Here is a 26,733-nt window from a genome sequence, read left to right as displayed (position 1 = left end):
TTGTAAGTCAATTTTACTAGGTCATAAATGCGTACTTGGCCATGCTGGAGCGTCAACATAATATAACAGCGAAGGAGAAGGTGCTCCATATAGATACATTTGGAATGACCTCAGTGTGGAAAGGAAATATTCCACGATTCAGGGTTAGTTGCAGACTGTCTCATTACATATGCTGGTAACAGTGACTGATGTTGATGACTTGCAAGTTAAAGCTTTTGTACTATATTTACATTATTTCAGTGGGACCCCACACATTATAAAATGCTGTTTGCTGTTGTGAATGAACACCATCACTGGTTCCTGGTTGTAAGTATTACTTTTTCAGCAACTGGGAGCACATATTGACATGTTACATACAATATACCATACAGTAAAAGATCAAGTGGTTGTTTTTTTTAGTTTATGTTCAGCTTTGTAAACTCTTCATCTTGCACCTTGATGCCAAAGAAGCTAAATGTGAGAAGATGTTCTTGTTTAAGATCACATACAGTAGCAGCTATAGCAGTAGTAGTAGTATAACAGCTATTTTTAAAGTCAATATGGTGGACAAGCGTATACTTATATGTACAATAATCTTTGGTTTTTGTTTATGTTTCATACAGGTAATATATCCATCCGAAAAGAGGACTCTACTGATGGATTCACTTGGAGAAACTGCTGCAAAGCTGCAAAGGTGCAAGGATGTAACAAGGTACAATTTGCACTTTTTAATTGCAATTGTGATACTAAATAACAAATACATTTAAGTTATAATTTCTTAAACAACTTACACCCGGGAGCAGACTCAGCTGACCAGTTGTGGATTTAAACAATCTCTTACTTTACAATACTCTCAAATGGCAACTGGTTAGCATTCAAGACAAACAATGGAGTTCAAGGGATGACATTTGCTCATGCAGACAAACAGAACTAGAAATAGTTGCAGAAATGGTAAGTATATGTGTAGTATCTGGTGAATATCAGCCAAAAGACTGGGATAAGTACTGCTGGTGGTCAAGAGAGCAATTGCAGACCTGAAATGACTAAATGACAAAATGCAGATGTGTATGTCAAACATGGACAATGGCAAGTTGGCTCAATTTCAACATTATAGATGAATATTTCACAAGTGCATAAGTAAGGAAAGAAGACTGGTTATTTTTATCTGGAACAACTATCTTTTCTGTTCTGATGTCTGAGGAATTGGTAATAGTATTTTCTTGTGCTCCGCCCTTTGCACTTTTGTATTGTATAACAAATATATTGTGATGCTTGTATGATGTTTAAGTCAGTAAATCTGGTTACTTTATTTAAACATATTTTGTGTTTTTAGAGCACTCATGAGGAAGAAAGGGTTCAATGTGTCAAGGTGGAAATGTGACACAGTGCCTCATCCTCACCAACAAGACAGCACCTCCTGTGGGGTTTTTGCCATTAAGGTATGAAAAAACATGTTCTTTATACTCCAGTATGTGCACATATAAAATATTGCCTCCTTGGTGAAATATATATTTAGAATAAAATAAAATAAAATTCATATTTGTTGGTAAATTATAACATGTATTTTTAATATCAGTTCATTGAGAAAATCTTAATGGAGGAAAAGCTCAAATTCCCTGCTGGCTTAAGTGATATGACAGCGCTACGTTGGCAGATTGCCACTACTCTTCTTCGGGAGTCTGGTAAGTTACATGATAGCACTACTAACAAGTTGTGAATGAAAATGTTTATGAGTACTCTGGTTGTCATCTTCGATAATTACAGAAAATACAAATAATACAAATACAGTGGATTTTGCTCAAAAGAAAGCTTCTTGTCCTCACAAATGTCGTCCCCTTTCAAATATTTTTCCATTTTTCTGACAGATGATCTGACAGACCTGTGTTTCTTCTGCGGGGAGGTTGACGTAGATGACACTGAAGAGGAGGAGCTGACATGGGTATTTTATTTTAGATATATAATGCAGTCCTGTGGGTGCATTCATTGGTGATTCCATTTCCAATGTCATTTTAAATTATTTAATGTCTCTTTTACCCATTTACTCATGTGCCAGTATTTCACTTTTCATTAAGAAGATTTCTCCAGTAATTACAAGCCACACTCCATGTGTTGGGATCATTTCACAGAACAATTTCTTCCGAGACATATGTTTATATTTGTTAACATACTTTACTGTTAATACATTCTGATTTTTATGAAAAATTCTCATCATGGGGAGCAAGGAAAATCTTATTTTGCACATGTTTTGCCAATCTTAAGTTGTCTTTCCATGTTGTCTTTAAATATTTTGGTCAGTGTTAACAACAACAGATAATGTAAGGTATTGAATGATTATTTGTAAGTGCTTGTGATCTCTGATGAAACCACTAAGAGTGCATTTGAATTAAAAATTATTATCACTCATGCCAAGGTAAGGAATTAACTCTTTTGTGCAAGGCTTAAAATACCAAACCTTTGGGCACGATTACTATTGTAGCTGGCCAGGCGGCGGTAACAACAGTTACAAATACTTAAGAGTATTAAATTCACTTTCTGTATGTACATTGTATCTGCTATTGACACAACAGTTTCTGTACTGGCAGGTTAATTCAGCATTGGGTATTTAACAAAAATGACCTGCAATAAACTTGGTGATATCTTCACTTTTGTGCCCTAAATAGTCTGACCCCCCAAATGGCAAGCACTAAAGCACTAGCTTAAGCAACCTCTATTATCCCCCAAGCCAATATTGGTGAAAGAATTAACATCAATGTGTACATTATAACACAATTGTTAAAATGTTTTGCACTACAGATATCCTGCCATGCCTGCAGGAGGCGGTTCCACTATGTGTGTGTAGGAAGGCCAAAGGTTGAGGAGAGATTTGTATGTGCAGCATGCTGAGTCTACACAGAAATAAAAAAGGAACTAAAAGACGTGAGTATTGTTGTTTATTATTTTTCTTGATTTTGAATGTTTTATAAGTCATGTGAAAAACATGTAGACAGCAAGACAAGCTGCTACTGTGCTGGTTTCAACCAAATTGAACATTATTGTATATTTGAAAAGGCAGGTGAGCACAATTTATTTTTTGTTTAATGTTATTTAAGTCTTCCATGTAATATTTGAGCTTCCTTTCCTACTAAACACAGGGGGAACAGTATCTTACAGTAAATTTCTCAGCTGTCAGGATGCGTCACCTTGCTGTAACGGAGGTGGTTTTAAGACAAAGATTACACCTAAAAATTTGCGTGGTGATTTTTTTCAGCCACAATTTCTTTTGACATTTTTTCAGTAAAATGGAGTGAAAGTGACAGAAAATCATCAGATATAGTTGAGTGTAAATAGGTGAACTAAAGTGGACAACAGAGCATCTACAGTATTTAAATTGAAAAATCTCACAAACATAGGCTAATATTATTTATTGATAGAAATAACAGTAGTTGGTTGTGTTAATAAAGACATAAAAAACCCAAAAACACAGGTTCTGTTACCTCATTGTTTAAATTATAACTAACTAAACTGTTCCATTTTATTTCAGGATATCAGAGATCTCTTCACTATAATAAATGTTTTCTGACAGGAAAACATAAATAGTGACTCCCACATGACAGTTATCACCAGACGCAGGCATGTTCTCCAGAGCGCCTGTATGGCGCTATCAAAATCTTACTTTGACTGGCATGAAGTGCCCAACATTGAATTTGTTTCTGAAATGGCTGATGACTATGGTGGCCCAAGGAGGGAATTTTTTTAGGTAGGTTAAACTCCCATCTTACTTGTGAATAATATAATACAGTGAATGCTTTATTGTGAGTTCTTATGATAATTACACAGAAATTAGTATTATTTGATTCAATCAAATTAGACAAAATATTTTCCCTTTATATTTTCTTGCAGATTACTGATGTTGGATGTACAAAACTCCCTTGGAGTGTTTGAGGGGAAGCCTGGGGACCTAATGTTCACCAACAGGCCCTAGCTGCTAACAAGTATTATACAGCTGGAAAGCTGACGGCCTGGTCCATTATGCATGATGGACCAGGTAGTGGATGTCAACCTCTTCATGGAAGAAGACCTGCGTCTAAACATGGAAAAGGTAACATAATGACGTTAACTGAATTCCTGTCATATATTAGTACAAACCTAGCATGACAACAGAGGTTTGAGTGGAAGGATGTAGATGATATACCATATTTTATTATAACTACACAGAAAATTCAAGAAAATACCAAAGCAGTCTGGAATTACAACTATGCATGTTTAGTTTTTTTTTCTTTTCTTATTCTGCTTACTTTAAAAGGTTGTGATGTGCAGCACAGCACAGGACCTGGTCAGCCTCAAGGCTGAAAATGGGGACTGGATCACTGGCTGTGGTGTGCCTAACATCTATACAGCCACACTCCAGGACCTGCCCAGAGTCAGGCAACAGATTGTTGCCCACTTCCTTTTTCACCGGTAAGAAATGAAGATGGAATTAACTATGAGGTACAACACCTTGGCAGTTGGCTGACTGACTAACTTTTTCTATGATTGCCACTCATCCTGAAAAGTATACGCAAAATACAATTGCTGTGGTCCCAACATGATATATGTGTACTAACTCCACATGATGTTTGAAGTTGATAAGATGGTAACCATTTCTTAGTTTTGTTATTTCTCTTGCTCTCTCTTAAGTCTGTAGTATTGATATGAAAGAAAAAGAAATAACAGCATAATTATCTGTGTTCAACAGAGTCGCCAGTATGACACAGCAATTCATGTCTGGCATGGAGTCTTGTGGCAATTTCTGGCAAATGGTGAAGAGATACTGGAGACAGTCCTTTCCAGTATTTACTAATATTGGGGAGGAGCTGTCGAGGAACTGTATCCAGAATCTCTTCACCATTTCATGGAGTCCTGCTGGAAGCAATAAGTGAGAGGAGGAAGAAGCCACAGTTTTCCAGTGGAAGTGGTGGCTCATGGCCATTCAAGGTGAGTTCTCATAGATTTGGAGTTCCTTGGTTGATCTGTTTTTCCATATGTCACTTTAAACTAATCTTAAGATGGAAAAGCAAAAAAAACACCAGTATAATACAGACATACAACTGAATATAATTCCTGTTCTTTCCAGCCAACTATTTCATGAAATGCACAAAATTCAAGGCAGTCATTCTTCTATAATTGCACATATCTCAGTTCTTTCTGCTCTCTAATTCTCCACACGATCACATGATTGATTGATGGAGGTGTATTTTGCAATCACAGCATCAAATGTGATTATTATAAAGAAATGAGGATGCAACAATTCTACAGTTGTGTTGTGTGTTGGGGATTAGTTAACTACATGTAGTTCAATAGCTAGTTTCACTACAATTTGCAGATGTTGGGTGGAATTTTTTCAGTTAACTACTTTGGGTCATGTAGTTTAGGTAGTTAATTACAAACTACATATTCAAAGTATTCTCATGATGTATTTTGCCATACAATATGGCACAATGTCACAGCTCATTGGCCATGGTTGTCATTTAATAACAATCACCTGCTATATGATTAAAATCACCTATGGTTTGCGACCAAGATGTCTGTGATTGAATACTATGAATTTCCCTAGAAATCAAGCTTTTTTCTGATTCCTCCTTAGCTGTTTCTACCTATCCTCTCCTTAAAATACATCCTCAGGCTGCCTGAGGACTGGCCTGTCCTAGTCCTAGAGATTACAGACTCAGATTGTGATAATGTTCCATGATGTAGTTTGGATATAGTTTAACTACTTTTTGAAAAGTAGTTTTAGTTTGACAAGCTAAATTAATCTGATAGTAGTAAAGATGTAGTTTAACTAATTTTCATTGTAAAGTAGCTAGTATTTTGGTTAACTACAGTTTTAAAGTAGTTTTCCCAATACTACAATTGCACATTACCTTGAGGGACATTCATCTTGTTAGAAGAATAAGTCTGAATTTTAGATGAAAGCTTATTGCTCACTATTATAAGGTTAATGAAACTTGCATACATAAACCTTGTTTGGAAGCAACAAACTCTTTCTGTATTTTTATTCCATTTAAAAACCAGCAAAGCACTAACATACACCTGTATAGTGCATTGAATGTTAATGGTACAGTGCCTTGAAGAAGTATTGAATCCCCCTGAAAGTCATCACCATTTTCTTGCTTACAAAAGATACTGAAAAATAGTTCCATAATCATTATTTTCATTGTGAAAACTTATGCTGTAGTATATTTATAAAAGGGAAAAATTAGTATTTTCCTCACTTGAGCATTTCAGTCATCTTGTCTCTTTAGTCTTCCTTCTCTCCGTTATTTCACAACCTGGCTAATGATCCTTAGACTGAGTGTTTTTTTTATATCCATAAAGAGATCTAAAACGTTTTCTTTATATTAGCTCTATTAAGTAATTACATAACTATAGAAATAACCACATTACACTCATTTGGAAAAATAAACAAAGAACCATGATAATTAATTTCATATAATTCATAAAATTCACTGTTTATAATACCATTTCTATTTATGTCAACAGAGGGGGAAGTTGACATAAGCTTCGAGGAGCTGTTGGTCTTTGTCACCGGGGCTGACAGCCTCCCACCCTTGGGTTTCCAGCAGTCCTGTGTCATAGACTTTTATGACCAGGAGCCAAGAACACGACGATTCCCCTACGCATCTACCTGCAGTCTCTGTATCTCACTACCAAGAAGCATTGTTGAAGAGGGAGTTGATTATTTCTAAGCCAGATGCAACTGATACATTTTAGGGAAGTCTGAGACACCATTGTTTCTAAGATGAATCATACTTGGATTATTACCAAAGCATCAAGGTCACTAATAAACTCAGAAATAATGACAGAACAGTTTTGAATATTATTTTGAACGACCCCTAAGCTCCACAATAGGAGGAGTTGTGAAAGGTATATAATATGATGTTTTATGATTTTGCATTGGGTTCTCTATCCCGGGATCAAGGCCTCGGTTTGCTTTGTATTGCTCTTTACGCACAGTAAACCTACTCACATTGAACTCTACAAGCTTCAAGTGTATTCTTTTGAGTCTCTCTCTTCTACGTTTTGAGTTTAATGCTCAGTTGTGGGTGACCTAAAGATTTATTGGCCCATCTGAAGATTTCCCACGACAGGGTTATAGGGCTGGGTGACTGTTTCGTTGTGATTGGATGTTCAATTTCAAGTGTATTAGTTTATGTATATATGTATACATATACTTAATGAATTTCACATTATGTAAATGTTTTTATTGAGTGGATATGTTCGTTTCCCTCAGCCCTATAAGGTCACCTCCTAAACTCCTATCCTGGTTCAGCTCATGAGAGCAGAAGTAATGTAGACTCTTTCCTTCGATTACTTTTATTGCCTTTATTGGCTGTAGAGCTGTTAGAGCTAGGAAGTTATAGTATGCCCCATCAAATTAAATTGCTATGCAATTATAATAATCATTAAAGTTATAATAATTATTGACGAACTTACCAGAGCTCATACATCCGCAGCGGGCCGGTGTTAGGTTTCTCCTCTATTTTTGGTCGGAAATCTGCCGTTTCACCGTTGTGGGCTCCTGTACGGAGCCCGGGCGATTAAGATGTATCCCTGCTCCTCAGACGTCCTTACTGCGGCCGACAGCTCCAGACCTCTGTGCCTGTCCCTTATGTCGCTGCTGGCTGTGGTGTTCCCTCTTTTTACAGCTCCACTTATGACCCCATTAACAGAGGTTGATGAGCTGAAAGGTGAACTGCGATCCATTGAGCGAACGAGTCTCGAGTTTGCGAGTAGCCAGCGGCTCTTGGCCTCTTCTGCAGCGGCTAACCATACTGACGCACCTGGCCTGACTTCACCTTTTCCTGGACGTCTGTTGTTAAGGGTCACAGAGGGCTCTCTCTCCCCCTATATGACCCGCTCGGTATCGGTGGTGATCATATGCCATTCTCTAACTTATTCTCTCTTCTGGCTGAGCTACCGCCAGAGCCTGTTCTCTCCCCTACCCCACCTCCTGCTCAAGGAGCGGGTCGTGTCCGGAGTGCCATCAGAAAGCGCTCCATGCCCGCCAGTTTCACTCCGTCTTCGGGCTCACCGTCCCCTTCATCGGCCCCCCTGGGTGCAAACGTCCCCGTTTGTCACTCCTGCAGTCGGAGTCTGACAAACTGCTCTACTCGGTGTCAGCTCCAGTGACCTCCTCTCCTTCATCACAGCCACCTGTTACACACACAATCACCAGATCAGGTAATTAATCACTCAGCTCACCTGCACTCAGTTAGTTTGTTAATCGACCATAATCTCAGATCAAAGCTTTAAGTTTACAAAGGCAACCCTGAAACTGAGCGGCCTGAGATTTTAATTGTTGGAGACTTTATCATCAGGTGCGTAAAGCTTCCTGGTACCATTACATACTGTCTGAGGCAAGACAGTTGATTTTATTTAGCTAATCCCAGCTCCTCTTGACATCCATCCCTCAGTCCACACTGTGATAGCGCACACCGGGCAATCCACTCCGACTATAACCAAGAGCGTTGAACGTTTTAACTGTCTTTTTAGTCTGCACCTGTGGATGCAAAATGTCTCTGCTGCAACTGAACTTGGTTTTATCAGTCACTTTGATTCATTCTGGACTGAGTGGGACCTGTTCAAATATGATGGGCTGCATCGTAGCAGGAAAGGAACAGGAAAATTGATTTGCAATTTTATTAACTTTATTGCTTTTAGTTTTAACTGATGGTCTCCCCAGCAAGACCCTGCTCAGCATCCTGGCGGTGTATTTCATAGTCCTGTTCCAGAAAATGTGGGTCCTGCTGGTGCTGGTTTTGTTTCACTCACAAATTTATTCATTCCTGTTAGGATTACTGAAAGGCAGTGTGCAACACCAAAATCTACTCATAGTCCACACAGAAACAATCTCATCATAGTTAAAACCACTTCTTCAATCCCTGCTGTTCCGGCTCTGTCATCCCCACCACCTACAAATACCCCAGTGTCTGAGTCTGCTTCACACCCTTTTCTTAGTCTTCTACGCTTTAAGAATAGAAAAGGTTTAGGTTTCATTCACTTAAATGTGAGAAGCATTATTATATACTTTTGGGGCATCAGTAAATGATGTCTCAATGACTAACTTTTCGCCACTGGGCTGTGGAAACCTTGATAGGTCCAGTGTCTCTCTCACAAAACCTGCTCCTGACGCCACTGTGTGTCGAAACCCTGCAGTGAGGAGGCAGAGGTTATTCAAAACCTTCCAAACTGTCAATCATGCAAAAGTCTTATGGGACCCAAAGCTGAAACCGAGGGGCTATTCGGTGGACATTTTAACACCAGAGGCATTGTTGCAAAGAGCAATCAGCTCACTCATCTTGTGTTTGACTCAAATCTGGACTTTCTCTGTCTGACTGAAACATGGTTGAAACAAACAACTCCTGCAAGTGTGTTCACGGTGCCCGGATACCAATGTTTCAGAAGAGACGGACCTGATGGAAGAGGAGGAGGGGTGCTTTTTTGTGTGAGAGACAACATCAAATGTGAACGTGTGGTTTATAATGCGAGTAACACGTTAGAATATGTTGGGATAAAGATAGTTATCCCAACAAATGTCTTTTAACATCATAGGTGTCTATAGGCTCCCTTCTGCAGATGACACTTTCTATGATCAACTCACAGAAGTCTTGAAAGAGTGCAATCTCAACAAAGAATTATCACTTATGGGTGATTTTAATGTAAACTGGGAGGATAAAATTAAGAGGAAAAAACTAAACATGATCACAGAGAAATTCCAACTAGAACAACTAGTAAAAGGCCCAACTAGGATTGCAAAATGCTCCAGTACACAAATTGATCTGATATTCACTAATAAACCAGAAAGAATAACTAAAAGTTATAATTTAATCACTGGCTTATCAGATCATAACCTAACCCTATGTGCAAGAAAACTGACTAAAAGTAGATTTAAGACCACAGCAACTAAGACAATGATCCTTTGATTGCATACCCAGAGCTAAGCAAGAAGTATTTACCAATGAAATTAACAGCTTGAACTGGGATGATGTACTTTCCTCTGATGATCTGGACTATGCTACTTTTACTCACAGAATCAACTCTGCGAGGGAAAGATTTAATGTGAGGATACAGATCAAATCTAAAAATAAAAACAATATAGCATGGTTTAATGAAAATTTGTGGAAACTAATGAAATGGGACTAAGGAAGCGCTGTGAGGAAACAAGTAAGCAATATGAATTTGACGGGTGTTTGAGCTTCCTTTGTTACTAAACACAGGCGGAACAGTATCTGACAGTAATATTCTTGGTCGTCAGGATGTGTTCCCCCTGCTATGATTAACAAATTAAGGGATATCAGTCTGAAAATCACAAGACTTAACTGTTATTGGGAAACATGTCAGCAGTATGAATTTGATCACTGATTTTGGAAGCTAAGCAGGGTCGGGCCTAGTTAGTACTTGGATAGGAGACCGCCTGGGAATACCAGGTGCTGTAAGCTTTTTCACTTCTCTTTGCAAACTGCAGAGGACACTGCTGAGCTTTTAGGACCACAGTTCCACTAATTAAAGATTGATCATGTTTTCAGTTTAGTCATGTTTTCCGTCTATACACTTGTAGAGAATGCCCCCTAATCCAACATTAACACTGCTGTTAGTCTGTCATTAAATAAACAGATGAAACTGGAAATAAATATTTGTGTCCTGTCTTTCCTTTTTTCTAATAGTTTTACTACACTAGTTTAATCAGATGTTGTCCAGCAGAGGGCAGCATAGAGCTGCCAATACTAAACTCAAACAACTGTCATAGGAAAGGCTGTGAAAGGTTTTCTGTCATGGCTGCCATCAGCTGTGTTGGATACTGACTCACTGAATACAGTTCACACAGTCCCATGAAAAACTGTAGTTCAATTAAAACTTCAGGACTGTCTGTTCAAACCAATCCTCTCTGTCCAAAACAGCAGGTACTGATGTTTTCATTCAATTATAACACAATAAATGCAAACATGAAAAGAAAATATACATACCAGTGTGTGTTGTACTTCACTTTATTCCTTTTTGTTTTCATCTATGTATTTTAAATCTTCCATGATATGATTCAGACTTTGCTATTAGAAGTTAGCAGCTCTTGTCATGTCTGCCTTCTTGGCTGCACGCTGACAACAGATCCTGAGTTTGTGTTTAATGATTCATTGTTTTATGAAACTTAACGAGCAGATAAAAAAATATTGCATTAAATATGTCAGGATGACTTTTGCTCACACTCTTGTTTTGTTGTATTTAGTCACACTTGTTTTAACAATGAACATGCATAAAGATCCAGGATCTTTAATGTCTTATTATTGAGGACTATATGTTTGAGAACAATAAATGAGTCTCTGTAGACAAATTAAGTTTGTTGTGTGTCTGTAAATGTCTTCAGTGAATGTTCATTCTGCCTCGTTTTGTCTGTTTTGTTTTTCTTGTAGTGCAATTACCTGGACTTTGTGCCTAAACCACACAGCACCTAATGATGTTGCACTGTTATATTAAATAAATAAGAGAACAAAGTCACGTGAATGTAGTTTCTTTGCTTTATTCTTTCATTCTCATATATTTAAAACAAAACAAAAGCATATTTTTCTGTTGTTTCCTTTCAGTTCCTGAAAGACCAGCGTGAGAGTATTCCCCCCCCCCCCCAAAGTTCATTTGCACCACCCTGCTGCATAAACCACAGCTTGACCCTCAGCAGCTCACAAACCAACTCCACCAAACTCAGCAGGTGTGAGAGGCAGGAAGCTGTAAATGCAATAAGCAGAAAATCCGTCTTCTCTCATGTGAGTGGAATGATACAGTCTACGAAGGACACAGAGACTTTTTACACATGTCGTGTCTTTCCACCCAGAAGGTGTGAAGTAAACCGTCACGATTCATTGCTAAACATATGAACCATGACAAGAATTCTCACTCTCCAGGCGACCAGATTGATTATTTTGTTATTTTGACCAAATTTTATAGTTATAAATCAAAATTTACAAGCATGAAGCTAAACATTTCTAAGCTGATTATTTATGTTGAACAATATATTTCACTTATAACTCAACGAATCAACCAAAAAGTGGTTAAAACATAAAAGTCCTGTGAGCTTTACAAGGTTCACCGCCTGGTAACTGAAACTGAACTGACAGCTGCTCCACTTTCTCTGCCTCTTACACACATCTGTTCCCCCTGTGTTTAGTGGGAACGGAAGCTCACACACCTCTCAAATTCATAATCTGGACTTCTTTCCTCATAACAACTAAGTCCTGTGATTTTCAAACTGATATCAATAAATTTGTCCATGATATCAGGGGGAACGCATCCTGACAATCAAGAATGTTAATATCCGATACTGTTCCTCCTGTGTTTAGTGGGAACGGAAGCTCACACACCTCTGAAATTGATAATCTTGAGTCAATTCCCCATAACAGCTAAGTCCTGTGATTTTCAGACTGATATCACTAAATTTGTCCATCATAGCAGGGGGAACACATCCTGACATCCAAGAATGTTAATATCAGATACTGTTCCCCCTGTGTTTAGTAGCAAAGGGAGCTCACACACCTCTCAAATTGATAATCTGGACTTCTTTCTTCATAACAGCTAAGTCCTGTGATTTTCAGACTGATATCACTAAATTTGTCCATCATAACAAGGGGAACGCATCCTGACATCCAAGAATATTACTGTCAGATACTGTTCCCCCTGTGTTTAGTAGGAACGGAAGCTCACACACCTCTCATATTCATAATCTGGACTTCTTTCTTCATAACAGCTAAGTCCTGTGATTTTCAGACAGATATCAATAAATTTGTCCATCATATCAGGGGGAACGCATCCAGACATCCAAGAATGTTACTGTCAGATACTGTTCCCCCTGTGTTTAGTGGGAACGGAAGCTCACACACCTCTCAAATTCATAATCTTGAGTCATTTCCTCATAACAGCTAAGTCCTGTGATTTTCAGACTGATATCACTAAATTTGTCCATCATAGCAGGGGGAACGCATCCTGACGACCAAGAATATTACTGTCAGATACTGTTCCCCCTGTGTTTAGTGGGAATGGAAGCTCACACACCTGTCAAGTTCATACTGCTGACATGTTTCCTCATAACAACTAAGTCCTGTGATTTTCAGACTGATATCGCTAAATTTGTCCGTTACAGCAGTGGGAATTCATCCTGACCTCCAAGAATGTTACTGTCAGATACTGTTCCCCCTGTGTTTAGTGGGAATGGAAGCTCACACACCTGTCAAGTTCATACTGCTTTCATGTTTCCTCATAACAACTAAGTCCTGTGATTTTCAGACTGATATCACTAAATTTGTCCATCATATCAGGGGGAACGCATCCTGACATCCAAGAATATTACTGTCAGATACTGTTCCCCCTGTGATTAGTGGGAATGGAAGCTCACACACCTCTGAAATTGATAATCTGGACTTCTTTATTCATAACAGCTAAGACCTGTGATTTTCAGACTGATATCACTAAATTTGTACGTTACAGCAGTGGGAATTCATCCTGACATCCAAGAATGTTAATGTCAGATATTGTTCCCCTGTGTTTAGTAGGAACGCAAGCTCACACACCTCTGAAATTGATAATCTTGAGTCATTTCCTCATAACAGCTAAGTCCCGTGATTTTCAGACTGATATCACTAAATTTGTCCATCATAGCAGGGGGAACGCATCCTGACATCCAAGAATGTTAATATCAGATACTGTTCCCCCTGTGTTTAGTGGGAACGGAAGCTCACACACCTCTCAAATTGATAATCTGGACTTCTTTCTTCATAACAGCTAAGTCCTGTGATTTTCAGACTGATATCACTAAATTTGTGCATCATAAGAAGGGGAACGCATCCTGACATCCAAGAATATTACTGTCAGATACTGTTTAGTATCTGTGCTTAGTAGGAACGGAAGCTCACACACCTCTGAAATTGATAATCTGGACTTCTTTCTTCATAACAACTAAGTCCAGTAATTTTCAGACAGATATCACTAAATTTGTCCATCATAGCAGGGGGAACGCATCCTGACATCCAAGAATGTTAATATCAGATACTGTTCCCCCTGTGTTTAGTGGGAACGGAAGCTCACACACCTCTCAAATTCATAATCTTGAGTCATTTCCCCATAACAGCTAAGTCCTGTGATTTTCAGACTGATATCAATAAATTTGTCCATCATAGCAGGGGGAACGCATCCTGACGACCAAGAATATTACTGTCAGATACTGTTCCCCCTGTGTTTAGTGGGAATGGAAGCTCACACACCTGTCAAGTTCATACTGCTGACATGTTTCCTCATAACAACTAAGTCCTGTGATTTTCAGACTGATATCGCTAAATTTGTCCGTTACAGCAGTGGGAATTCATCCTGACCTCCAAGAATGTTACTGTCAGATACTGTTCCCCCTGTGTTTAGTGGGAATGGAAGCTCACACACCTCTCAAATTGATAATCTGGACTTCTTTCTTCATAACAACTAAGTCCTGTGATTTTCAGACTGATATCACTAAATTTGTCCATCATAGCAGGGGGAACGCATCCTGACATCCAAGAATATTACTGTCAGATACTGTTCTCCCTGTGTTTAGTGGGAACGGAAGCTCACACACCTCTGAAATTGATAATCTGGACTTCTTTTTTCATAACAGCTAAGTCCTGTGATTTTCAGACTGATATCACTAAATTTGCCCATCATAGCAGGGGGAACGCATCCTGACATCCAAGAATATTACTGTCAGATACTGATACAGATACTGTCAGATACTGTTTAGTATCTGTGCTTAGTAGGAACGGAAGCTCACACACCTCTGAAATTGATAATCTGGACATCTTTCTTCATAACAGCTAAGTCCTGTGATTTTCAGACTGATATCAATAAATTTGTCCATCATAGCAGGGGGAACGCATCCTGACGACCAAGAATATTACTGTCAGATACTGTTCCCCCTGTGTTTAGTGGGAATGGAAGCTCACACACCTGTCAAGTTCATACTGCCGACATTTTTCCTCATAACAGCTAAGTCCTGTGATTTTCAGACTGATATCAATAAATTTGTCCATCATAGCAGGGGGAACGCATCCTGACGACCAAGAATATTACTGTCAGATACTGTTCCCCCTGTGTTTAGTGGGAACGGAAGCTCACACACCTCTGAAATTGATAATCTGGACCTCTTTCTTCATAACAACTAAGTCCTGTGATTTTCAGACTGATATCAATAAATTTGTCCATCATATCAGGGGGAACGCATCCTGACGACCAAGAATGTTACTGTCAGATACTGTTCCCCCTGTGTTTAGTGGGAACGGAAGCTCACACACCTCTCAAATTCATAATCTTGAGTCATTTCCTCATAACAGCTAAGTCCTGTGATTTTCAGACTGATATCAATAAATTTGTCCATCATAGCAGGGGGAACGCATCCTGACATCCAAGAATATTACTGTCAGATACTGTTCCCCCTGTGTTTAGTGGGAACGGAAGCTCACACACCTCTCAAATTCATAATCTGGACTTCTTTCTTCATAACAGCTAAGTCCTGTGATTTTCAGACTGATATCAATAAATTTGTCCATCATAGCAGGGGGAACGCATCCTGACGACCAAGAATATTACTGTCAGATACTGTTCCCCCTGTGTTTAGTAGGAACAGAAGCTCACACACCTCTGAAATTCATAATCTGGACTTCTTTCTTCATAACAGCTAAGTCCTGTGATTTTCAGACTGATATCACTAAATTTGTCCATCATAGCAGGGGGAACGCATCCTGACAACCAAGAATATTACTGTCAGATACTGTTCCCCCTGTGTTTAGTAGGAACAGAAGCTCACACACCTCTGAAATTGATAATCTGGACTTCTTTCTTCATAACAGCTAAGTCCTGTGATTTTCAGACTGATATCACTAAATTTGTCCATCATAGCAGGGGGAACGCATCCTGACATCCAAGAATATTACTGTCAGATACTGTTCCCCCTGTGTTTAGTGGGAATGGAAAATCACACACCTGTGAAATTGATAATCTTGAGTCATTTCCCCATAACAGCTAAGTCCTGTGATTCTCAGACTGATATCACTAAATTTGTCCATCATAGCAGGGGGAACGCATCCTGACATCCAAGAATATTACTGTCAGATACTGTTTAGTATCTGTGTTTAGTAGGAACGGAAGCTCACACACCTCTCAAATTCATAATCTGGACTTCTTTCTTCATAACAGCTAAGTCCTGTGATTTTCAGACTGATATCAATAAATTTGTCCATCATAGCAGGGGGAACGCATCCTGACGACCAAGAATATTACTGTCAGATACTGTTCCCCCTGTGTTTAGTGGGAACGGAAGCTCACACACCTCTGAAATTGATAATCTGGACTTCTTTCTTCATAACAACTAAGTCCTGTGATTTTCAGACTGATATCAATAAATTTGTCCATCATAGCAGGGGGAACGCATCCTGACGACCAAGAATGTTACTGTCAGATACTGTTCCCCCTGTGTTTAGTGGGAACGGAAGCTCACACACCTCTGAAATTGATAATCTTGAGTCATTTCCTCATAACAGCTAAGTCCTGTGATTTTCAGACTGATATCACTAAATTTGTCCATCATAGCAGGGGGAACGCATCCTGACAACCAAGAATATTACTGTCAGATACTGTTCCCCCTGTGTTTAGTAGGAACAGAAGCTCACACACCTCTGAAATTGATAATCTGGACTTCTTTCTTCATAACAGCTAAGTCCTGTGATTTTCAGACTGATATCACTAAATTTGTCCATCATAGCAGGGGGAACGCATCCTGACATCCAAGAATATTACTGTCAGATACTGTTCCCCCTGTGTTTAGTGGGAATGGAAAATCACACACCTGTGAAATTGATAATCTTGAGTCATTTCCCCATAACAGCTAAGTCCTGTGATTTTCAGACTGATATCAATAAATTTGTCCATCATAGCAGGGGGAACGCATCCTGACATCCAAGAATATTACTGTCAGATACTGTTTAGTATCTGTGTTTAGTAGGAACGGAAGCTCACACACCTCTCAAATTCATAATCTGGACTTCTTTCTTCATAACAGCTAAGTCCTGTGATTTTCAGACTGATATCAATAAATTTGTCCATCATAGCAGGGGGAACGCATCCTGACGACCAAGAATATTACTGTCAGATACTGTTCCCCCTGTGTTTAGTGGGAACGGAAGCTCACACACCTCTGAAATTGATAATCTGGACTTCTTTCTTCATAACAACTAAGTCCTGTGATTTTCAGACTGATATCAATAAATTTGTCCATCATAGCAGGGGGAACGCATCCTGACGACCAAGAATGTTACTGTCAGATACTGTTCCCCCTGTGTTTAGTGGGAACGGAAGCTCACACACCTCTGAAATTGATAATCTTGAGTCATTTCCTCATAACAGCTAAGTCCTGTGATTTTCAGACTGATATCAATAAATTTGTCCATCATAGCAGGGGGAACGCATCCTGACATCCAAGAATATTACTGTCAGATACTGTTCCCCCTGTGTTTAGTAGGAACAGAAGCTCACACACCTCTGAAATTGATAATCTGGACTTCTTTCTTCATAACAGCTAAGTCCTGTGATTTTCAGACTGATATCACTAAATTTGTCCATCATAGCAGGGGGAACGCATCCTGACATCCAAGAATATTACTGTCAGATACTGTTCCCCCTGTGTTTAGTGGGAACAGAAGCTCACACACCTCTGAAATTGATAATCTGGACTTCTTTCTTCATAACAGCTAAGTCCTGTGATTTTCAGACTGATATCACTAAATTTGTCCATCATAGCAGGGGGAACGCATCCTGACATCCAAGAATATTACTGTCAGATACTGTTTAGTATCTGTGTTTAGTAGGAACGGAAGCTCACACACCTCTCAAATTCATAATCTGGACTTCTTTCTTCATAACAGCTAAGTCCTGTGATTTTCAGGCTGATATCAGTAAATTTGTCCATCATAGCAGGGGGAACGCATCCTGACAACCAAAGAATATTACTGTCAGATACTGTTCCCCCTGTGTTTAGTGGGAACGGAAGCTCACACACCTCTGAAATTCATAATCTGGACTTCTTTCTTCATAACAGCTAAGTCCTGTGATTTTCAGACTGATATCACTAAATTTGTCCATCATAGCAGGGGGAATGCATCCTGACATCCAAGAATATTACTGTCAGATACTGTTCCCCCTGTGTTTAGTGGGAATGGAAAATCACACACCTGTGAAATTGATAATCTTGAGTCATTTCCCCATAACAGCTAAGTCCTGTGATTCTCAGACTGATATCACTAAATTTGTCCATCATAGCAGGGGGAACGCATCCTGACATCCAAGAATATTACTGTCAGATACTGTTTAGTATCTGTGTTTAGTAGGAACGGAAGCTCACACACCTCTCAAATTCATAATCTGGACTTCTTTCTTCATAACAGCTAAGTCCTGTGATTTTCAGACTGATATCAATAAATTTGTCCATCATAGCAGGGGGAACGCATCCTGACATCCAAGAATATTACTGTCAGATACTGTTCCCCCTGTGTTTAGTGGGAACGGAAGCTCACACACCTCTGAAATTGATAATCTGGACTTCTTTCTTCATAACAACTAAGTCCTGTGATTTTCAGACTGATATCACTAAATTTGTCCATCATAGCAGGGGGAACGCATCCTGACATCCAAGAATATTACTGTCAGATACTGTTCCCCCTGTGTTTAGTGGGAACGGAAGCTCACACACACCTCTGAAATTGATAATCTGGACTTCTTTCTTCATAACAGCTAAGTCCTGTGATTTTCAGACTGATATCACTAAATTTGTCCATCATAGCAGGGGGAACGCATCCTGACATCCAAGAATATTACTGTCAGATACTGTTCCCCCTGTGTTTAGTGGGAACGGAAGCTCACACACACCTCTGAAATTGATAATCTGGACTTCTTTCTTCATAACAGCTAAGTCCTGTGATTTTCAGACTGATATCACTAAATTTGTCCATCATAGCAGGGGGAACGCATCCTGACATCCAAGAATATTACTGTCAGATACTGTTCCCCCTGTGTTTAGTGGGAATGGAAAGTCACACACCTGTGAAATTGATAATCTTGAGTCATTTCCCCATAACAGCTAAGTCCTGTGATTCTCAGACTGATATCACTAAATTTGTCCATCATAGCAGGGGGAACGCATCCTGACATCCAAGAATATTACTGTCAGATACTGTTTAGTATCTGTGTTTAGTAGGAACGGAAGCTCACACACCTCTCAAATTCATAATCTGGACTTCTTTCTTCATAACAGCTAAGACCTGTGATTTTCAGACTGATATCAATAAATTTGTCCATCATAGCAGGGGGAACGCATCCTGACGACCAAGAATATTACTGTCAGATACTGTTCCCCCTGTGTTTAGTGGGAACGGAAGCTCAAACACCTCTGAAATTGATAATCTTGAGTCATTTCCTGATAACAGCTAAGTCCTTTGATTTTCAGACTGATATCAATAAATTTGTCCATCATAGCAGGGGGAACGCATCCTGACGACCAAGAATGTTACTGTCAGATACTGTTCCCCCTGTGTTTAGTGGGAACGGAAGCTCACACACCTCTGAAATTGATAATCTTGAGTCATTTCCTCATAACAGCTAAGTCCTGTGATTTTCAGACTGATATCAATAAATTTGTCCATCACAGCAGGGGGAACGCATCCTGACATCCAAGAATATTACTGTCAGATACTGTTCCCCCTGTGTTTAGTAGGAACAGAAGCTCACACACCTCTGAAATTGATAGTCTGGACTTCTTTCTTCATAACAGCTAAGTCCTGTGATTTTCAGACTGATATCACTAAATTTGTCCATCATAGCAGGGGGAACGCATCCTGACGACCAAGAATGTTACTGTCAGATACTGTTCCCCCTGTGTTTAGTGGGAACGGAAGCTCACACACCTCTGAAATTGATAATCTTGAGTCATTTCCTCATAACAGCTAAGTCCTGTGATTTTCAGACTGATATCAATAAATTTGTCCATCATAGCAGGGGGAACGCATCCTGACATCCAAGAATATTACTGTCAGATACTGTTTAGTATCTGTGTTTAGTAGGAACGGAAGCTCACACACCTCTCAAATTCATAATCTGGACTTCTTTCTTCATAACAGCTAAGTCCTGTGATTTTCAGACTGATATCAATAAATTTGTCCATCATAGCAGGGGGAACGCATCCTGACGACCAAGAATATTACTGTCAGATACTGTTCCCCCTGTGTTTAGTGGGAACGGAAGCTCACACACCTCTGAAATTGATAATCTGGACTTCTTTCTTCATAACAACTAAGTCCTGTGATTTTCAGACTGATATCAATAAATTTGTCCATCATAGCAGGGGGAACGCATCCTGACGACCAAGAATGTTACTGTCAGATACTGTTCCCCCTGTGTTTAGTGGGAACGGAAGCTCACACACCTCTGAAATTGATAATCTTGAGTCATTTCCTCATAACAGCTAAGTCCTGTGATTTTCAGACTGATATCAATAAATTTGTCCATCACAGCAGGGGGAACGCATCCTGACATCCAAGAATATTACTGTCAGATACTGTTCCCCCTGTGTTTAGTAGGAACAGAAGCTCACACACCTCTGAAATTGATAATCTGGACTTCTTTCTTCATAATAGCTAAGTCCTGTGATTTTCAGACTGATATCACTAAATTTGTCCATCATAGCAGGGGGAACGCATCCTGACGACCAAGAATGTTACTGTCAGATACTGTTCCCCCTGTGTTTAGTGGGAACGGAAGCTCACACACCTCTGAAATTGATAATCTTGAGTCATTTCCTCATAACAGCTAAGTCCTGTGATTTTCAGACTGATATCAATAAATTTGTCCATCATAGCAGGGGGAACGCATCCTGACATCCAAGAATATTACTGTCAGATACTGTTTAGTATCTGTGTTTAGTAGGAACAGAAGCTCACACACCTCTCAAATTCATAATCTGGACTTCTTTCTTCATAACAGCTAAGTCCTGTGATTTTCAGGCTGATATCAGTAAATTTGTCCATCATAGCAGGGGGAACGCATCCTGACAACCAAAGAATATTACTGTCAGATACTGTTCCCCCTGTGTTTAGTGGGAACGGAAGCTCACACACCTCTGAAATTGATAATCTGGACTTCTTTCTTCATAACAGCTAAGTCCTGTGATTTTCAGACTGATATCACTAAATTTGTCCATCATAGCAGGGGGAATGCATCCTGACATCCAAGAATATTACTGTCAGATACTGTTCCCCCTGTGTTTAGTGGGAATGGAAAATCACACACCTGTGAAATTGATAATCTTGAGTCATTTCCCCATAACAGCTAAGTCCTGTGATTCTCAGACTGATATCACTAAATTTGTCCATCATAGCAGGGGGAACGCATCCTGACATCCAAGAATATTACTGTCAGATACTGTTTAGTATCTGTGTTTAGTAGGAACGGAAGCTCACACACCTCTCAAATTCATAATCTGGACTTCTTTCTTCATAACAGCTAAGTCCTGTGATTTTCAGACTGATATCAATAAATTTGTCCATCATAGCAGGGGGAACGCATCCTGACGACCAAGAATATTACTGTCAGATACTGTTCCCCCTGTGTTTAGTGGGAACGGAAGCTCACACACCTCTGAAATTGATAATCTGGACTTCTTTCTTCATAACAACTAAGTCCTGTGATTTTCAGACTGATATCAATAAATTTGTCCATCATAGCAGGGGGAACGCATCCTGACATCCAAGAATATTACTGTCAGATACTGTTCCTCCTGTGTTTAGTGGGAACGGAAGCTCACACACACCTCTGAAATTGATAATCTGGACTTCTTTCTTCATAACAGCTAAGTCCTGTGATTTTCAGACTGATATCACTAAATTTGTCCATCATAGCAGGGGGAACGCATCCTGACATCCAAGAATATTACTGTCAGATACTGTTCCCCCTGTGTTTAGTGGGAATGGAAACTCACACACCTGTGAAATTGATAATCTTGAGTCATTTCCCCATAACAGCTAAGTCCTGTGATTCTCAGACTGATATCACTAAATTTGTCCATCATAGCAGGGGGAACGCATCCTGACATCCAAGAATATTACTGTCAGATACTGTTTAGTATCTGTGTTTAGTAGGAACGGAAGCTCACACACCTCTCAAATTCATAATCTGGACTTCTTTCTTCATAACAGCTAAGACCTGTGATTTTCAGACTGATATCAATAAATTTGTCCATCATAGCAGGGGGAACGCATCCTGACGACCAAGAATGTTACTGTCAGATACTGTTCCCCCTGTGTTTAGTGGGAACGGAAGCTCACACACCTCTGAAATTGATAATCTTGAGTCATTTCCTCATAACAGCTAAGTCCTGTGATTTTCAGACTGATATCAATAAATTTGTCCATCACAGCAGGGGGAACGCATCCTGACATCCAAGAATATTACTGTCAGATACTGTTCCCCCTGTGTTTAGTAGGAACAGAAGCTCACACACCTCTGAAATTGATAGTCTGGACTTCTTTCTTCATAACAGCTAAGTCCTGTGATTTTCAGACTGATATCACTAAATTTGTCCATCATAGCAGGGGGAACGCATCCTGACGACCAAGAATGTTACTGTCAGATACTGTTCCCCCTGTGTTTAGTGGGAACGGAAGCTCACACACCTCTGAAATTGATAATCTTGAGTCATTTCCTCATAACAGCTAAGTCCTGTGATTTTCAGACTGATATCACTAAATTTGTCCATCATAGCAGGGGGAACGCATCCTGACATCCAAGAATATTACTGTCAGATACTGTTCCCCCTGTGTTTAGTGGGAACAGAAGCTCACACACCTCTGAAATTGATAATCTGGACTTCTTTCTTCATAACAGCTAAGTCCTGTGATTTTCAGACTGATATCACTAAATTTGTCCATCATAGCAGGGGGAACGCATCCTAACATCCAAGAATATTACTGTCAGATACTGTTCCCCCTGTGTTTAGTGGGAACGGAAGCTCACACACCTCTGAAATTGATAATCTGGATTTCTTTCTTCATAACAGCTAAGTCCTGTGATTTTCAGACTGATATCACTAAATTTGTCCATCATAGCAGGGGGAACGCATCCTGACATCCAAGAATATTACTGTCAGATACTGTTCCCCCTGTGTTTAGTGGGAATGGAAACTCACACACCTGTGAAATTGATAATCTTGAGTCATTTCCCCATAACAGCTAAGTCCTGTGATTCTCAGACTGATATCACTAAATTTGTCCATCATAGCAGGGGGAACGCATCCTGACATCCAAGAATATTACTGTCAGATATTGTTTAGTATCTGTGTTTAGTAGGAACGGAAGCTCACACACCTCTCAAATTCATAATCTGGACTTCTTTCTTCATAACAGCTAAGTCCTGTGATTTTCAGACTGATATCAATAAATTTGTCCATCATAGCAGGGGGAACGCATCCTGACGACCAAGAATATTACTGTCAGATACTGTTCCCCCTGTGTTTAGTGGGAACGGAAGCTCACACACCTCTGAAATTGATAATCTGGACTTCTTTCTTCATAACAACTAAGTCCTGTGATTTTCAGACTGATATCAATAAATTTGTCCATCATAGCAGGGGTAACGCATCCTGACGATCAAGAATGTTACTGTCAGATACTGTTCCCCCTGTGTTTAGTGGGAACGGAAGCTCACACACCTCTGAAATTGATAATCTTGAGTCATTTCCTCATAACAGCTAAGTCCTGTGATTTTCAGACTGATATCAATAAATTTGTCCATCACAGCAGGGGGAACGCATCCTGACATCCAAGAATATTACTGTCAGATACTGTTCCCCCTGTGTTTAGTAGGAACAGAAGCTCACACACCTCTGAAATTGATAATCTGGACTTCTTTCTTCATAACAGCTAAGTCCTGTGATTTTCAGACTGATATCACTAAATTTGTCCATCATAGCAGGGGGAACGCATCCTGACATCCAAGAATATTACTGTCAGATACTGTTCCCCCTGTGTTTAGTGGGAACAGAAGCTCACACACCTCTGAAATTGATAATCTGGACTTCTTTCTTCATAACAGCTAAGTCCTGTGATTTTCAGACTGATATCACTAAATTTGTCCATCATAGCAGGGGGAACGCATCCTAACATCCAAGAATATTACTGTCAGATACTGTTCCCCCTGTGTTTAGTGGGAACGGAAGCTCACACACCTCTGAAATTGATAATCTGGATTTCTTTCTTCATAACAGCTAAGTCCTGTGATTTTCAGACTGATATCACTAAATTTGTCCATCATAGCAGGGGGAACGCATCCTGACATCCAAGAATATTACTGTCAGATACTGTTCCCCCTGTGTTTAGTGGGAATGGAAACTCACACACCTGTGAAATTGATAATCTTGAGTCATTTCCCCATAACAGCTAAGTCCTGTGATTCTCAGACTGATATCACTAAATTTGTCCATCATAGCAGGGGGAACGCATCCTGACATCCAAGAATATTACTGTCAGATACTGTTTAGTATCTGTGTTTAGTAGGAACGGAAGCTCACACACCTCTCAAATTCATAATCTGGACTTCTTTCTTCATAACAGCTAAGTCCTGTGATTTTCAGGCTGATATCAGTAAATTTGTCCATCATAGCAGGGGGAACGCATCCTGACAACCAAAGAATATTACTGTCAGATACTGTTCCCCCTGTGTTTAGTGGGAATGGAAGCTCACACACCTCTGAAATTGATAATCTGGACTTCTTTCTTCATAACAGCTAAGTCCTGTGATTTTCAGACTGATATCACTAAATTTGTCCATCATAGCAGGGGGAATGCATCCTGACATCCAAGAATATTACTGTCAGATACTGTTCCCCCTGTGTTTAGTGGGAATGGAAACTCACACACCTGTGAAATTGATAATCTTGAGTCATTTCCCCATAACAGCTAAGTCCTGTGATTCTCAGACTGATATCACTAAATTTGTCCATCATAGCAGGGGGAACGCATCCTGACATCCAAGAATATTACTGTCAGATACTGTTTAGTATCTGTGTTTAGTGGGAACGGAAGCTCACACACCTCTGAAATTGATAATCTGGACTTCTTTCTTCATAACAACTAAGTCCTGTGATTTTCAGACTGATATCAATAAATTTGTCCATCATAGCAGGGGGAACGCATCCTGACATCCAAGAATATTACTGTCAGATACTGTTCCTCCTGTGTTTAGTGGGAACGGAAGCTCACACACACCTCTGAAATTGATAATCTGGACTTCTTTCTTCATAACAGCTAAGTCCTGTGATTTTCAGACTGATATCACTAAATTTGTCCATCATAGCAGGGGGAACGCATCCTGACATCCAAGAATATTACTGTCAGATACTGTTCCCCCTGTGTTTAGTGGGAATGGAAACTCACACACCTGTGAAATTGATAATCTTGAGTCATTTCCCCATAACAGCTAAGTCCTGTGATTCTCAGACTGATATCACTAAATTTGTCCATCATAGCAGGGGGAACGCATCCTGACATCCAAGAATATTACTGTCAGATACTGTTTAGTATCTGTGTTTAGTAGGAACGGAAGCTCACACACCTCTCAAATTCATAATCTGGACTTCTTTCTTCATAACAGCTAAGACCTGTGATTTTCAGACTGATATCAATAAATTTGTCCATCATAGCAGGGGGAACGCATCCTGACGACCAAGAATATTACTGTCAGATACTGTTCCCCCTGTGTTTAGTGGGAACGGAAGCTCAAACACCTCTGAAATTGATAATCTTGAGTCATTTCCTGATAACAGCTAAGTCCTTTGATTTTCAGACTGATATCAATAAATTTGTCCATCATAGCAGGGGGAACGCATCCTGACGACCAAGAATGTTACTGTCAGATACTGTTCCCCCTGTGTTTAGTGGGAACGGAAGCTCACACACCTCTGAAATTGATAATCTTGAGTCATTTCCTCATAACAGCTAAGTCCTGTGATTTTCAGACTGATATCAATAAATTTGTCCATCACAGCAGGGGGAACGCATCCTGACATCCAAGAATATTACTGTCAGATACTGTTCCCCCTGTGTTTAGTAGGAACAGAAGCTCACACACCTCTGAAATTGATAGTCTGGACTTCTTTCTTCATAACAGCTAAGTCCTGTGATTTTCAGACTGATATCACTAAATTTGTCCATCATAGCAGGGGGAACGCATCCTGACGACCAAGAATGTTACTGTCAGATACTGTTCCCCCTGTGTTTAGTGGGAACGGAAGCTCACACACCTCTGAAATTGATAATCTTGAGTCATTTCCTCATAACAGCTAAGTCCTGTGATTTTCAGACTGATATCACTAAATTTGTCCATCATAGCAGGGGGAACGCATCCTGACATCCAAGAATATTACTGTCAGATACTGTTCCCCCTGTGTTTAGTGGGAACAGAAGCTCACACACCTCTGAAATTGATAATCTGGACTTCTTTCTTCATAACAGCTAAGTCCTGTGATTTTCAGACTGATATCACTAAATTTGTCCATCATAGCAGGGGGAACGCATCCTAACATCCAAGAATATTACTGTCAGATACTGTTCCCCCTGTGTTTAGTGGGAACGGAAGCTCACACACCTCTGAAATTGATAATCTGGATTTCTTTCTTCATAACAGCTAAGTCCTGTG

General features: G+C 39.7%; 1 protein-coding gene across 6 annotated transcripts in view; it reads left to right on the top strand.

Moving 5' to 3' along the window:
• LOC137177148 (uncharacterized) overlaps window positions 1-26,733 on the top strand; it is a 60,023-nt gene that overhangs the window by 4,211 nt on the left and 29,079 nt on the right. For 5 of the 6 annotated variants that reach the window (XR_010925983.1, XR_010925981.1, XR_010925984.1 and 2 more), the window contains exons 9-14: window positions 21-143; window positions 241-306; window positions 603-691; window positions 1,313-1,418; window positions 1,556-1,661; window positions 1,845-1,918. Coding sequence is in view for 1 of the 6 variants with exons in the window: in XM_067583274.1 (XP_067439375.1) it covers window positions 21-143; window positions 241-306; window positions 603-691; window positions 1,313-1,418; window positions 1,556-1,661; window positions 1,845-1,918 (564 nt within the window). In the remaining 5 variants the exon portion in view is untranslated. The remainder of the gene's footprint in view (window positions 1-20; window positions 144-240; window positions 307-602; window positions 692-1,312; window positions 1,419-1,555; window positions 1,662-1,844; window positions 1,919-26,733) is intronic. The other variant, XR_010925982.1, reaches the window with a different exon arrangement.

The sequence above is a fragment of the Thunnus thynnus genome, chromosome 24, assembly GCF_963924715.1.
Source record: "Thunnus thynnus chromosome 24, fThuThy2.1, whole genome shotgun sequence".
Classification (NCBI taxonomy): domain Eukaryota; kingdom Metazoa; phylum Chordata; class Actinopteri; order Scombriformes; family Scombridae; genus Thunnus; species Thunnus thynnus.
This window is presented reverse-complemented; position numbering and strand designations above follow the sequence as displayed.